Raw genomic sequence first — 14,458 nt, 5'->3', positions numbered from 1 at the left:
GGGCTCTTGGGCAAAATCAGGTGTTCCATTCATACCCTAGAGCGATAGTTCATTGGCGATGGCGCCATAGGTGAGCTGGAAGTGCCCTTCCAAGCCATCTAGGGTTCTTGGGCAATCTAGGTGTTCCAGGAAAGGGTAAGCGCGAGGCGGTGATGGGAGCTCAGAATTACGACGACGACGAGGAGGTCGAGGAGGAGGAGGAAGAAGAGCCAGAAGGTGAGGATTTAGACGACGATGAAGATTATGAGGAGGAGGATAGGAAAAAGCGCAAGCGCAAGCAGAAGAGAAACAGCTATGTCGACGATGTAGCTGAGGAAGACGAAGACGAGGAGGACGATGCCCCGTCTAGGAAGAAGAGGGGGAGAAGCCGTGCTTCTGCTTTCATCGATGATGCTGCCCAGGTTGCGAGTGATGAGGAGGAGGAGGAAGAAGAGGAAGAAGAGGGTAAATTCTCTCTTTTGTTTTCCTGTTGTCTTGCGTTTAAGTTTTCCATGCTTTGTTCACAGGATTTATTGAGGACACTATCCCGGAAGAAGAGAGCTCCCGAAGAAGTAGAATTCCCCAGCGTCCTGCTCTTCTCGATACTGGAGAAGATCTGGAGGATATCGAAATTGAGAAGATGCTTCAGCAGCGTTATAAAACTACGAGCTACGATACATACGACGACTCTGAGGCCACTGTGGTTGAGCAGCAAGCGTTACTTCCATCAGTGAAGGATCCTAAACTATACATGTTGACTTGCCCGGTATGTGCGAAGTTTTTGGCAACTAGTCTTTTTTTTCTCTGTCTCACTCTTTTAAGTTTTTCAGCAAGGCCATGAAAGAGAAGCTGTCGTCTGTTTGATGCAAAAGTATTTGGACTTCCAAGCAAAGAATGAACCCCTACTTATCAAGTCTGCGGTGGCAATAGACCATCTAAAAGGATTTATTTACGTTGAAGCCGACAAGGAAGCATACGTGAAGCAGGTAACCAGGCTACTAAGATCCTGATGTTTCTCACAATGTTTCATCTGCTCAGGCTATCAAAGGACTGCGAAATATTTTTCCGAAGACAATACACCTTGTTCCAATCAAAGAAATGACAGACGTACTGACTGTAGAGAAGAAGTCCTTTGACATTGACAAGGAAAACTGGGTGCGAGTCAAAACAGGCCTCTACAAGGGAGATCTCGCGAGGGTAAGCGTATTACGAGGCTGCTGAATAGTTTTTTGTTGTAATTTTTTGTCAAACAGGTACTTGACGTTGATCACGTTCGACAGCGAGCAAGGATAAAGCTTGTTCCTCGGGTAGAGATTCAAGAATTAGTGGCCAAACTTGTAAGTGCACTGTTTGTTTGTCTTGGATACTCTAACTCGGAATTACGTTCAGGAAGGAAAAGAAATTCCGAAATCAAAAGGTTTTTCTGTAAGGCCACCTCAACGTTTTGTTATGCAAGAACTCAGGTAAAACTTTTCCCTCTTGGGATATCTTTGAGTTTTTTTTTTTTTTTTTTTTGTCCTTTCATCCAGAGAAATGAAGGTGCATATCGAGAGACGACGTGATGCTCGTGGTGATCATTACGAGCAAGTGGCAAATATGCAGTTTATGGATGGGTACCTTATAAAGAACGTATCACTGAAAACTTTAAACGCCGTGGACGTCATGCCTTCATTGGACGAGCTTCAAAGCTTTCAGAAACCTGGTGATGACGACAGCGTGGACGCATTTGGGCTGTCATCCTCGAGAAAGCGTGGTCAGTTTGTGAAGGGCGACACAGTGGTGGCCGTAGAAGGAGATTTGAAAGGGATTCAGGGTGTTGTCGAGAAAGTGGACGAAGATAACGTCGAGATTCGTCCTGATAAAAAGTCAGGATTGAAGGTAAGCATTTGAAAACCATTTTTATTTATTTCAACACATTATTTGGATTGCAGGATGTGCTTAGATTTCACATCAAGCAACTTAGCAAACACTTCGAACCGGGAAACCATGTGAAAGTTACATCAGGAAAGCATGAAGGAGCAACGGGGATGATTGTGAAGATTGAAAGAGACTCTGTTATTATTCTTTCTGACACCACGAAAGAAGACGTAAGAAACGCTGCATTCCTGGCTGCTGGTTCTGACGTGCTACTCTTTTTTCAGGTCCGCGTGTTTAGGGATAGCATTGTTGAAACATCTGAGGTTACTTGTGGCCTAACCAAGCTGGGAGAATTCGAGCTTCACGATCTCATTGCGCTGGAGTATGTTTCTCTTTCTTCTAATTTATCTCATGTGTGAATGTGTTGATTTGCAGTCCAATGACGGTTGGTGTGATTGTAAGGATTGAGGCTGATGGATGTCAGGTAACTTTTCAAAAATCAGCTGTTACTTTTCTAATATGTGTGTATCTACAGGTACTCAAGGGGACACCTGACAAACAAGAAGTGATTACAGTCAAACAACGAGATCTCAGGAAAAGATTATACAACAAAATGATAAACACGCAAGATCGGGATACAAATGTCGTGAGTGTGAAAGACATTGTCCGAGTTGTTTCTGGACCTTTCAAGGTATTTTGGTTAAGTTGTGGAAATGTATCGAGTTTATTTTTCAGGGTAAGCAAGGGGTTGTAGAGCATATAAATCGGGGCATTCTTTTTGTACAAGACCGGCAACATCTTGAAAATGGAGGTTTTATTTGTGTTCGAGCAACATCTTGCCTAGCTTTGGGTGGCTCCAGAGGTGACAAACAGGTAGTGTGCTTTGGTTTGCATGAGTAGCGTTTAACCTTCAGCTATGCAGAATCATATAGCCGCTGCATTTTCTTCCTTGAAACCTCCTTCTCAATTCCTTCAATCTCCACGGAGAAGTCCAGTCAGGGGTCCGTACGGTCCTCCAAGTGGTAAGTAATATAATTTTGGAAGTTCTTCTAAACGATAGTCGTTATGATCAGGCTTCGTGAGCAATCCTGGTCGGCGAAACGACAACTACGTTGGTCGAAGTGTGAAGATAAGAACTGGACCTTATAAAGGCTATCGGGGACGTGTGGTTGATGCTAGTGGTGGTCGAAGTGTACGCATAGAGCTGGAATCGCAAATGAAGATCGTCACAGGTACGACAGTCTGAAATACCAGTCTTCTGTTTACTTAACGTCTTGAACGGCCAGTCGACCGTGACATTCTCTCCGATATTGGAGACGTGCAATCTTCGTTCAGGTACAGGTTCAACAAATAACCATGCGACGAAACTGAGTTTCTTTTTTTTCTCTCTCTCTCTCTCTCTCAGGGAGCCTACACGCTACGGCATGGGAAGTCAGACCCCAGTGCATCCTTCCAGGACGCCTATGCATTCTGCATACATGACACCTATGAGGGACTCATCAGGTACCGCAGCGAAAATGGATAGAATATATAATCAAAGTCTGTTTTTTGCAGCGACGCCCATTCATGATGGAATGAGAACTCCAATGCGTGACAGGGCCTGGAATCCGACAACTCCTCTAAGGTGAACTATCCTTAGCCGTGTCGAGGACAGACATGCTAACTCCTTGTAAAATTCCAGGGACGACACCGGCTGGGGCGCCCACACAACGTCCCCACAATATATGCAACAGCCTGGGACCCCACTGGCGACTAGATCATACGAAGCACCAACGCCTGGCTCTGGGTGGGCAAATACTCCTGGGAGTTATGCTGATTCTGGCTCGCCAGTTGAAGCCGTCGCTCACTATGGTATTGATATTCATTTTTCATCACAATCCAGTCTAACTTGTAGTGTTCCTTTTGCAGGCAATCCATCAAGCCCATATCTCCCTGGAACTCCTGGTGCTCTGCCTATGACTCCTGCTGTCCCTGGGACTCCCGGCGGCCAACCAATGACACCAGGCAGCGGAGTTCTGGATCCTACATCCCCAGCTACCGGTAAAGTGTTCACAAGTTTAATCTTCCCAGCTGTTGGTGATGGATCCATCGTTACAGGCTTTAACATGCACGAGCTGGAGAAGCAATGGGGTTTGCCGGAGCTGATGGTCACCCTGAGGCGCAATGGCGACACGACGATTGGAGTGATTGAGGAGGTCTTGCCGGTGAGTCGAGCTTCTCGATTCTTGCTCTTTGCTGGCGTGAGCGTAACGCAATGTGTGTGTAACCAGGACGGCTACTGTCGCCTCTCGATCGGCGACGACACGGTGACGGTGAGCCACTCGGAGATAGAGATTGTGCAGCCGGAGAAGAATGATAGGATTAAGGTCGTGTATGGCGAGTTTAGAGGCGTTAGCGGTAAGCTGATAGGAATCGATTCGGACGACGGCATTGTACGAACAGGCACGGACGTGAAGATCCTCAACATGAAGTTTTTGGGGAAAGTGGGGAAGTGATAGAACTCACACTTTTGTATAAAGATCTTGTATCTTCTTTGGAAATAACAACACAAAAGTTTTACATTGCGAATATTCGTGGTTTCCCGCCGTAATTTGGAATCTAGGGCTTCCGGAAGGTTAGGGCTCGTGGCGTGTGGTCGTGACGATGCTGCCCCCGCTGGAGATGAAGCCGCCCGCGCGGCGCGGCTCCATCAGCAAGATCAGCCAGAAGACGCTGGAGGAGCGCCTGGATTTCACGCGCAAGCCGGTGCATTCCTTCCACGAGGCGCTGCTCCGCCTCCTCCCGCCCACGGCGCGGCAGAAGACGCCGCGGCTCATCAGGTCGGCGCCGTCGTCCGAGGTGAAATCGCTGGGGCAGCGCGAGTGCCACTGCGACCAGCGATCTCACAAGCGCAGGGCGGGTAGCGACGACAAAGTGGTGAGGTGCATTTGCGCCGACGAGGAGGGCAGCGGCGAGGACAAGAAGCCATCCTCCTGCGCGGCGAATTTCCGGTCCTCGGCAGTGTACTGTGAGGTGCACACACTTGCTTTTGGGTAACAAACAAGTTTTTCTTTCTGGGGTTTTTTGTGAACTCTTTGTTCCAGGTGAAACTCGCCGAGCTTCTCAAGGAGCGGGAGAGCGAGCCTGGAATTCCGGATGTGCACAGAACTGCTGTATGCTGGGAGGTAGCTTTCTCTCTTTTTTTTTCCTCTTCTAGAACTGAAAAACACAACGTTGAGATGGCAGATTTTCAACGAGATATGCAAACTAAGCATGCCCTTTTCTCGAGTTCTGTCTCATATAAAAGACGAGCTTCAGCATGCCATCTTCAGCCATTATGTCGTCCCACCCGGTACTACACCGGCGTTTGAACAGGTACTTAAAAAGTCCATTCTCTGTTTTGTCTAACAAGAGCCATTCTCAGCTGCCGTACTTTGAGATCGTTAATAGACTGCAAGGAAAGAACAAGGAGTTGGAGGAGCAACATCAGAAATGGAGAGAAGAGCTCCAAGCAAGGCAGGCCGACATTCTCCGTATTGAAGAGCACATACAGGTATGTTTAGTTTTGCAGCTTCATAGATTCTTGTTTGCCTTGGACAGGTTTTGAGGGACCAGATAAAGGCAGCAGAAGCTGTTAGCAATGACTTGCAAACTAAGCTAAACACCACGATAAGCCTGTTGGAAGCCGCGAAATCGAAGGTATATCATGAAAACTCGCTGACTGCACTTTTCAAAGCCTCCTTTTGGGTCATTTCAGGTGAAAATATTGCATGGTAAGTCGAGGGTTTTGAAGAAAGACTTGAAGAAAGCAAGAGTGCTGGTTCTGGAAGCTCGGGAGATAGCATACGAGAAGGTACGTCATCGCTCTAGATGCCAGCCGTTTCAACGGTTCACTTGCTGCAGGATGTCGAGAAGCAAAAGCACGAGAAGCTACGAGCTCAGTACTCCCAACTGGTCCACGAGTTGCAACACACGCAGTCCTTCCTTGAATCTGCCCGTGTGGAAGCGTCTGACAGGTTTGGAATTTCCTACTCGCATGTTAAAACTTTTGTCACCACCTGCAGCGTGCCGAAGACTGTATATTGCGCAGCAAAGGTTGAAATGCTAGAATTGGAAGGCAAGCTTTCGGAGACGCAAGCTGAGATCGACGAGATTGCCAACAAAGTTAATCAAATGACTCCGAGACCGCAGTGGGGGCAGCTTTCAGGGAAAACAACAACGTGGCGAGCAACCACCGCAGAGCAAGTGTCCGCCATTTGCAGGGAGAATGCCCTGCTGTCCGATCAACTTTCATGCCTAGAGCTCGAGTGGACTGCAGCACAAGTTGCTCTCTCGGAGGTAAAAATTCTTCACTTCACAGTAACGTAACGTAATGCTGGGTGCTATTTCTATTCATTCTTGCAGCTTACGCTGAAGCTGGGACCGGTCGACGCCGAGAAACCGGAAAAGAAAAAGGATAAGAAGGGTGGAAAGAAAGACAAGAAGAAGAAGAAGTGAAGCTGTTCTGGTTTCCTCTCGGGGTGGCAAACAAATTCGGGGTTCCGCTAGCAATCTTCTGCCACAGTTTCCAACAAGACAAAAACGTGGAGACCTCAGCAGCGCAGTGAATCGAGAGGAAAGGGCCACCTCAATTATTGCGTGCGGATTGGATTCATCTCGTAGTAACGTCAGAATCTTCAATGTGGGAGAGAACGATCGGTTTTGTCGTTCTAAGAACACGTCCTGTACACTTGACGGCACGCTACTACTCTACGGTAAAAAAAAAACAGCTCTTTCTTCTCCTTTTTTTTCCTTACGTCAATCTAGGCGACGTCATGCGATGAAATACTGAATCGGAGTGGTCTCCTTCCATGAACAATGCTCCTGGGAAAGAGGAGGAAGACAACACTCGTGACAAGACGCATGAAGCAACGAGAGTGATCAACGCCAGCGAAGTCGAGCAGTCCATGATCGACAGCCAGACAGGCTTTGATTCAAAAGAAGAGAAAGCGACGAGACAATCGTTACCAGAGAAGGAGACGATGAAGAGACCATCGCTCCAATCATACAGATCATCGGTTCCTCCACCGATCATCGCTGGTACGTTTGCTATTGAGCTATGGTACGACCGGACCGGAGCGAGGAGCCAAAGCAGGGGACCACGAGAGAGTTAAAAGTCAAGGAATGGCAAGCGCTTCTTCGATCTTCGTACCAAGTGCCCGCGTACGTTATTCGAGCCCGCTTTTGTTTTTGCCCGCCACGCTCGAGACGCATCGCATACAAGTATTTTAACGCTGGAAATGTCACAAACCTTGGGACCCATGGGTTTTGCTTTGGTTTGATTTTTTCCAATCCACCTTTGGCCTTTTCTCACATGGCCACGAACATGGCACATGAAGCCAATCTCGAGTATAAAATATCAACCTATAAAGTAAGAAAAACAGGAAAGCTAAAAGGAAATTAAAAAGGAAAAATAAACCTGTTTTTGGTTTTTCTTGGAATTTTGGCTTGTGGGCCACCTTACGTGGTGGTGGCCTCGTTGTGTTGCGGTGTTACATTCCCCTCGTATAGTTTACGCCAACACGTGATGATTTGAGGGGCGGCGAAACATGCTTCCCCACTAACCACGTATTTTAAAGTAGATTAAATCAAACAAAGCCGGCCGTGCCAATTTGTCTAGAAATGCCACGACAAATCCTCTCACATGGTTGTCAACAGTTATTTTGTGATTTGTGTTAACCTCACTTTAGTATATTCTGGAGTGTTTAGGTCATCCACCAGTACCACCCAAATCGCGATTCGCAAGTTATACTTAACATCCTCCATCGCCATCGTTGCAACAAACCCTACCCTTAGAATCTCTCCAGATGCCAGTCTCGCGCCACCCCAATCCATGATTGATTCCATGGCATCGAAGTTGACAGCCAAATCAATGTGGGGGATATTCCGGGTGTGCCCATCGGACGGTGGCGAAACGAACGGACGCTGCGCCAGTGCCCGGCCGGCCGGCCGGTCGCGCGCCAGCTATGAATGTGGACCATGTCAAGGCGGTGGGAATGGCATGTGGCCAGTGGCCAGTCTGGACACGACAAAACAAAATATGTGGGCGCCTCCAGTAAATATAATGGCCAGGGCCCAATTTCTAGGGCACGGAGCCCCCCCTGGTTCTAGGGCAAGTTGGCCCACACTGTTTGCATGGGCGTGGTACTCCCCATCAATGTGCACTAAGTACTGCTGCCGAGCCCATGGAATTTGACTCGGGATCGTTTTCATCCACCCACCACCACACACACAATTCTCTCTTTTCTAAATGGGATTTCCTTAAGCGCCAGAGCCAAAACCTCGCATTCTTTGCCTTGTTCGTGACAAGAGGAACACACAGAAGTTCCATCGCCATGTCTGGAGGAAGGGATATTCCAGGTGGGATCCACGTCATCCCGCCACGCATTCAAGCCGACGCACGTTGGGCCTCTGGCAGCCCCGCGCGGGATTAGTTAACAATAATGACCGTTGGCTGCGCGTTCAACGAAGATGCCGCCACGTGGCAGCCACCGGTCAAACCCCAAACCACCCGGGTGTTGTTTATCTTTAAACCTGTCGGGAAATCAGGCCGGCCGGCCGCCTTCTTGGCGACCCCAGCCGGTTTCCCGGCCACGCTCTTGAGCGAGGCGGTTACCGGCACGCACCGGTCGCGAGCCCCGCCACCGACACGTGGCCGGATTTCCTGGCTGAGCCGGTTTTCTTTCCGCCATAGCTACACCTCCACCTCGCCTCTTTCTTCTTGTGCGCGCGACGCAAAGCATTCTTTTTAAGTGAATGTAAAAAAATTTATTCCAGCTGTGTGGATTAGCCCTCGCTAGGGTTTGATGATGTAGAGCGTGAGCGGAGAGAGGCTATGGCGGAGGAAGCGCGGTGATCATTAGGGTTTAGCGAGTTTTTCCAAGTGTCCCTACACTGGAATCGCAGGGTCCCGGCGCGGAGAAGTCCACTGTTTCAGAGTTTTTTTTCTGCAGCGCTTTTCTTGAATTGTTCCGTGATATGATGTTTGTCGTGTGTGTCCCCGATCGCGATTTCACTCAATCTAGCTGCGCTCGCCTCGAATCTTTGATCTTTCCCCTCGAATCGGTCCTTCTTTCCAATCTTTGCCAGTAAAGAACGCAAATCGTCGCGGCCAGAGAGAGAGAGAGAGAGAGAGAGAGCGAGAGAGGAGAAAGAGAAGCTCCGTAATATCACGCGGCGGAGCTCCAAAGATACAGTGAATGCTGCGCGGCAGCAGATCGATCGGAATTGGAATCGTCTTGGCGACATTTCGATCGATGCAAAGAAGCGGCATCTCGATCTGACCGACACGCGCTCGCTAGCTCCATTTTGGCGTCCGTGAGGATGCAAACGTATGGAGTTCCTCCCGACGTGCAGCAATTCGTGGTCGGGAGGGGGCCTGGCGGCGGCCACGCCTCGCATCACATGTTCTCGATCTCTTCCCAGGAAATCCATCACTCGCAGCAGCAGCAGCAGCAACACGCGGTAGCAGCAGTGGCGGCCGCGGCGGCAGCGCACCACCATCTCCAAAGCTCCAGTGCATCACACCAGCGAATTCAGCAGTCTCATCACCTCCACACCCAGCAGCAGCAGCAGCAGCAGCAGCAAGTCGTCCAGCAGCTGGGACTCAGCCCAGACTCGGCCGAGGCGCCATCGCCCATCGCAACGCGGCCATCTCCCAGCGGCAGCGCGGCCTACAGGCAGACCCTCACGACGATTGGCGACGACGAGACCACCGGCGAGGAGCGAGGAATTGGCGGCAATCGATGGCCGCGGCAGGAGACATTGGCGCTGATAAGGATCCGGACCGAGATGGACGCAAACTTCCGGGATTCTGGTCTTAAGGCGCCGCTATGGGAAGAAGTTTCCAGGTATATAATTCGCTTCTCTCTCCCATGACTCCTGTTTCATTGCTTGCGTGCTTGCGAGAGATCCTGTCTAGAAACCCATGAGATTCACACTCATGGCGAGGTAAAGCCTTCATACTTCTTGTGTGTGTAAAAAGGGACTTTCACGTCCTCGTAGTGTGAGAAATTCATCCTTCTTTGGACTGACCAGCATTTGTGACGATCTCGCAGGAGGCTTGGCGAGCTGGGATTCCAGAGGAGCGCCAAAAAATGCAAGGAAAAGTTTGAGAACGTCCACAAGTACTACAAGAAAACCAAAGGTGGCAAAGCCGGTAGACAGGATGGAAAATGCTACCGATTTTTTGCGCAATTGGAAGCTTTGTATGGGTCTAATTCTAGTGGAGCAGGTGGTGGCCCAGCCACAGTTGGAGCTGGCGCTGCGAATTTACTGCAAGGCGAGGATCACAGCAATGGGCCATTCCTTCTGTCCAGCGGAAGTGGGATGGCGCCAACTACGACCAACGGAGCGAATTCCTCGGGCCAGAGATTTTCGGAGAACAGCGACGGCGCTGCGAACTTGCTCTCGGATACCGATGACGAGGAGTACGACGATCCGGACCGGAACGACAAGAGGAAGCGGAAGAGGAAATCTTGGGCTTCGCAGATGCTGTTCCTCGAGAACCTGATTCGCAAGTTCATGGACAAGCAGGATTCCATGCACAGGAAGTTTCTCGAGGCCATAGACAGGCGTGAGCAGGACAGGCTGCTCAAGGATGACGCATGGAGGAAGGAGCTGGGGAGGATCCAGCGCGAGCAGGAGCTTCGGCGGTCGCAGGAGCGGTCAGTTGCAGCGACCCGGGATGCTGCGCTCGTGGCATTCCTGCAGAAAGTTACTGGCCAGACGCTGCAGCTTCCGCAAGCCATAACTCCGGTTGGGAAGCAGCAGTCGGACTTGCAGGATGAGGACTTCAAAGAGCACTTCGATCCCAACAGCAAGAGGTGGCCAAAGCAGGAGGTACACGCCTTGATTCGTCTCAGGAGCGGGATGGAGTCGAAGTTCCAGGAGCCCGGTGCTAAGGGCCCGTTATGGGAGGAGATCTCCACAAGCATGGGACATATGGGCTACAGCCGGAGCTCCAAGCGCTGCAAGGAGAAGTGGGAGAACATCAACAAGTACTTCCGAAAGACAAAGGACAGCTCCAAACGGCGATCAGAGAATTCAAAGACTTGTCCCTACTTCCAGCAATTGGACATGCTCTACCGTACCGGCGTCCTCACTCCTCCCAACAGCAGGTGCCTGACTGATCAAACCGCCGCAGTAAACGAACTCCAGGAACACCTCAGTGGTCACAGAGAGGATAGCAGCGGGCAGCCCCCGGAGATGCTAGCAATTATGCCGCAGGGAGCCGAGAGTGGTCCAGCAAGCGACACTCCTGTCACGCAGTTCTACGCTAGCGCCGAGAACTCTCAGCAGCAGCAGCAGCAGCAGCAGAACAACGAGAAGCCAAACTCGGGTGATGCGTCGAGACACATGAGCTTGAGCCTGATTGGGATCCACCATGCGGGTGGGGCTGAGAGCTTTTCAGGGACGAACAACAGCAATGACAAGCCTATCACAGTGGGAGTGGGAGCTCGGGCTGGAAACTTGGTGGAGGAGATATTGGATGCTCAACAGCAGCAGCACCAGCACCAGCAGGAGCAACTTAGCAGCGAAACGACGCGGGAGACCTGGCAGCAGCAATTGCAGCAACGTGCAGCAGATAAAAGTGGCTCGAACTGCAGCAGGACCCCTCCTCCCCCCTCCTCCAAGGATGCTGCATTGATAGCTCTGGTGCACAAGTTGACAGGCCAAGCTTCTCCGGTTGATATGCCACTAGGAGCAGCAGCAGCAGCAGCGGCAGTGGCAGGAGCAGGATCCAACTCAGGCTAGCTGGCAAGTTGGGTCCAGGGAGGGGTACTACGCTCGATTCAACCGCATCGATCAATCCAGTGGGACGATCTACTGCTGGTGCTGGTGCACTCCTCCACACTTCGAAAAAGGCAAGCTTTCATCTCCGAGCGAGCCTTAACTACGCGGGTTGTGTTTACAGGTTCTTCCATTCCGTGTACTATATGTACCAGTAGATAAGTGGGGTCCGACGCGCTCTATAGCTGTGTGGATCACGACTGGGGGTGGCGGGCAAAGATTACAGAGCAAGGAAAGTAGAAAGTTAAAGCAACGACGGGGAAGTCTGGAGGAACAAGACTATCAAGGGGGGGCCTAGGTGACAAGGAAAAAAGCAAAGCTCCATGGAAGCGAGATTGCCGCTACATACACTTTACAACAATACCGCTGTTAAAAACGAGTGAGGGGCCGGGCAGGGTGGTGATATCGCAGATGTAGATAGATGGATGGATGGATAGAGAGATACTTTAGAGAGTAGAGCACAGGAGACAGAAGGAAAAGTATGTAGCAACAAGAGGAGCAAGCACAGAACAGGAGGCGAGGATTTGATCAACTAATTTTGTGAGGGGTGGTGATGTTGAAGTTTCTCGGGTTTCTTAATTGGTGTGGCGAAATAACGAAAAAGAGAGGTACCTTTTTTCTCTTAACTCTCGTTTGTTTGGGTTGTGACATTGTTTGGGTTGTGACATAGCACTCAGTTTCTTGTCATTTTTGGACAAGTTGCCAAACAAACAGGCTGTCGTGTGTTTGTTGTTGCTGGCTGGCAGTGGTCACTCTCATCCCTCACTTAGATGAAAGAGAGAGAGAGAAAGAGAGCGCTGCCGTTTTGCTTGTTTCTTTCTCTTTTTTTTCTCCGGTACTAAGTAACTCCTCCCGTTCCCAGAGATTTTTCTCTTCCACGTGTGCGTCAGCGTCGAGAACGATGATTTCTATTCAATCAATCTGATCTGATCGGGCGAAGAGCGAGGAAGGAACCTTCTGCTTCTTTCCCCCCAATCCATCACTGTTACCTCGCCTTGAAGTTATCAAAGACCCGCGAGATTTTCTTTGCTTGCTCTAATGTAACCGCTGGTTCCCCTCTGCCTTGATTTCTTCCCTTCTCTGCCTGGGCCTGTGCCTGCCTGCCTCGTATTTACAGCCGAAAGTTTTAAGGTGGGAGTAAAGTCCCTCCTTCCTGACTTTGACTTTGCTTCTCCTCCTCCTCACTCGCTTGATTGTTTGTGCGCGTACTTATCTTTTCCTCAGCTACCTAAGATCCGCTGCCGCAGATGAAGTTATACACCACCAGCGTGACGCCAAACTGTGGACTCGTTCGCAGCACACGGGCGAGGCTCCCTTTGAACAGCGCTCTTGGACCCTCTGCCACCCATACGCTCTTGAGGCAAGCCAGCGCGTTCTCGTGCGGGATCTGGCCGTCCGGAAGCTCCATCTATAAGAAGAAGAACATTTTGTTAGCGGGAAGATCGGGTATGGCGGAGTTTGTGGACTTACTTGTAGCCTCGTCTTGACGACGTCCATTGGAGTGGAGAGAACTGTCGCAGGAATGGCTGCTAGGAATCCATCGGCAAATCCTTGGTCCGGGTAGAGCTGGCAGAGGATAGCGTAGCACGCGAAGAAAATGCCCGAGCTTGGGATGTCTCTGGCCAGCGTCACCCCTGCGCCGTGGTACAGCCCCCGGAAGCCTAGCTCCTTGACTACTTCGCAGAAGCCACGCTTGTTGGACGTTGTCTGGGTTTGGAGCCGGACTTTGACGATCTCCATCGGGTTTGTGAAGACCACCTGCGAGAAGCCTCCACCGCTCCCGGCAATGAGCTCGAGAAACCACAGTCCAGTGCCAGGCATTACGTGCTCCAGCAGCTCTAGCAGGAGCTCGTTTACTGTCAGCTTTACAGCCTGCGTTAAGTATTAAAAGAAATAAAAAATGTTTAGACCTTGGAATAGAAAACCTCGCAAAGTTACCTTCTCCGGAGCTATTCCAACGAGCTGGGGTAGCAATCCGCTGTACAATGACCCCATTCCCTCGTCAGCTACGAGTTTCCTAAAGCAATCTATCTCGTTCTTGTATTTACATTCTTCGTCATTGTTCTGGAAAACACAAAGTTAAAAGTTAGAAATGAAAACGAAGGATTTTTTTTTTTTTTCTCTTACCTGTGCTTGCATGCGAGTTTTTATCGTGTCGAGCGGATACACCAAGGCCGCTCCAATCGCCCCGGCAATACCGCCGCCACCAAAGTGCTGCAATATCCTCGCAAGAAGCCTGGAGCTGGATGACACCACCACCGGGTTTATGACCGGCACCGCCTTGGGCCTCGCCACTGCTTGTACAACCTTGTTCGTCACTGGGACGATCGAGACTTCCGGAGCATTGAGCGCTACTGATACCTCCAAAGAACGATCCAAATTCCTCGCTCCATCCAACACTAAAGCCCGTGCTACCTCTGCTTGCTTGGCTGGAGACACCCGGTCGATCTCCAGCGCCGAGGGAGACGAACTAGGCAAGGAGAGCGAGAAAACCACTGCGGCTGTCACCACTCCCGGTTTCCAATCCATCATCCACAATTCCTCGCGACTACCTTCACCGACGTCTCGACGCTCTACGTGAAAATTCCTCATCCCCTGTTGTTGCTGGCTATCTAGACATACCTCTCGACCTTCTACGTGAAAATTTCTCCTCCGCAACCTTGGCAGCTTGGATTTTAGCTCTGGACCAGGAAATGCCCTCGATCTTGGCGCTCGGACAGGAAGCTGTTGCATCGGCCGAGTATCACAGCACACGCACTCCATCGCACCGATCAGGAAATCCACAGAGATCTTCGCCCTGGCCCTATCTGTA

The 14,458-nt window shown here is 50.4% G+C and overlaps 4 protein-coding genes across 9 annotated transcripts; 3 read left to right on the top strand and 1 right to left on the bottom strand.

Moving 5' to 3' along the window:
* Nucleotides 1-22: 22 nt before the first annotated feature.
* Nucleotides 23-4,404, top strand: LOC9650155 (putative transcription elongation factor SPT5 homolog 1). 2 transcript variants are annotated; one of them, XM_024676742.1, is made up of 21 exons: nt 24-444; nt 507-745; nt 810-965; nt 1,018-1,176; nt 1,233-1,316; nt 1,369-1,442; nt 1,509-1,857; nt 1,911-2,066; nt 2,121-2,218; nt 2,272-2,320; nt 2,372-2,527; nt 2,572-2,709; nt 2,759-2,858; nt 2,910-3,068; nt 3,123-3,171; nt 3,242-3,339; nt 3,391-3,460; nt 3,518-3,687; nt 3,745-3,876; nt 3,934-4,040; nt 4,107-4,404. In XM_024676742.1, exons 1-21 carry the CDS (start codon nt 153-155, stop codon nt 4,329-4,331), a joined length of 3,060 nt encoding a protein of 1,019 aa, XP_024532510.1. In that variant the 5' UTR covers nt 24-152; the 3' UTR covers nt 4,332-4,404. The 2 variants fall into 2 exon arrangements, with proteins under 2 accessions (XP_024532509.1, XP_024532510.1); XM_024676741.1 differs by having other exon boundaries at nt 23-444; nt 3,745-4,040.
* An 81-nt stretch (nt 4,405-4,485) lies between these two features.
* On the top strand, nt 4,486-7,167 carry LOC9650154. 2 transcript variants are annotated; one of them, XR_002992627.1, is made up of 10 exons: nt 4,486-4,868; nt 4,920-5,000; nt 5,062-5,190; nt 5,240-5,368; nt 5,416-5,514; nt 5,573-5,668; nt 5,719-5,831; nt 5,880-6,153; nt 6,220-6,569; nt 6,622-7,167. XR_002992627.1 is itself a non-coding variant. In XM_024676986.1 (9 exons), exons 3-9 carry the CDS (start codon nt 5,089-5,091, stop codon nt 6,310-6,312), a joined length of 906 nt encoding a protein of 301 aa, XP_024532754.1. In that variant the 5' UTR covers nt 4,486-4,868; nt 4,920-5,000; nt 5,062-5,088; the 3' UTR covers nt 6,313-6,597. The 2 variants fall into 2 exon arrangements, 1 of the variants encoding a protein (XP_024532754.1); XM_024676986.1 differs by lacking the exon at nt 6,622-7,167 and having other exon boundaries at nt 6,220-6,597.
* A 1,421-nt stretch (nt 7,168-8,588) lies between these two features.
* LOC9640475 (trihelix transcription factor GT-2) lies at nt 8,589-13,570 on the top strand. Of its 3 annotated transcripts, none has more exons than XM_024676846.1 (3): nt 8,589-9,704; nt 9,912-12,254; nt 12,894-13,570. In XM_024676846.1, exons 1-2 carry the CDS (start codon nt 9,178-9,180, stop codon nt 11,608-11,610), a joined length of 2,226 nt encoding a protein of 741 aa, XP_024532614.1. In that variant the 5' UTR covers nt 8,589-9,177; the 3' UTR covers nt 11,611-12,254; nt 12,894-13,570. The 3 variants fall into 3 exon arrangements, with proteins under 3 accessions (XP_024532614.1, XP_024532615.1, XP_024532616.1); XM_024676847.1 differs by lacking the exon at nt 12,894-13,570 and adding an exon at nt 12,509-12,844; XM_024676848.1 differs by lacking the exon at nt 12,894-13,570 and having other exon boundaries at nt 9,912-10,000; nt 10,088-12,377.
* On the bottom strand, nt 12,539-14,446 carry LOC9650153 (calcium-binding mitochondrial carrier protein). Of its 2 annotated transcripts, XM_002971840.2 has the most exons (4): nt 13,774-14,446; nt 13,585-13,710; nt 13,117-13,518; nt 12,539-13,054 (listed from the first exon to the last, which is right to left on the bottom strand). In XM_002971840.2, exons 1-4 carry the CDS (start codon nt 14,407-14,409, stop codon nt 12,875-12,877), a joined length of 1,344 nt encoding a protein of 447 aa, XP_002971886.2. In that variant the 5' UTR covers nt 14,410-14,446; the 3' UTR covers nt 12,539-12,874. The 2 variants fall into 2 exon arrangements, with proteins under 2 accessions (XP_002971886.2, XP_024532617.1); XM_024676849.1 differs by having other exon boundaries at nt 12,539-13,518.
* Nucleotides 14,447-14,458: the final 12 nt, after the last annotated feature.

This window comes from Selaginella moellendorffii, unplaced genomic scaffold (genome assembly GCF_000143415.4).
Source record: "Selaginella moellendorffii unplaced genomic scaffold, v1.0 SELMOscaffold_18, whole genome shotgun sequence".
Lineage (NCBI taxonomy): Eukaryota > Viridiplantae > Streptophyta > Lycopodiopsida > Selaginellales > Selaginellaceae > Selaginella > Selaginella moellendorffii.
The sequence above is the reverse complement of the archived record's forward strand: the minus strand, read 5'-3'. Positions and strand labels throughout refer to the sequence as shown.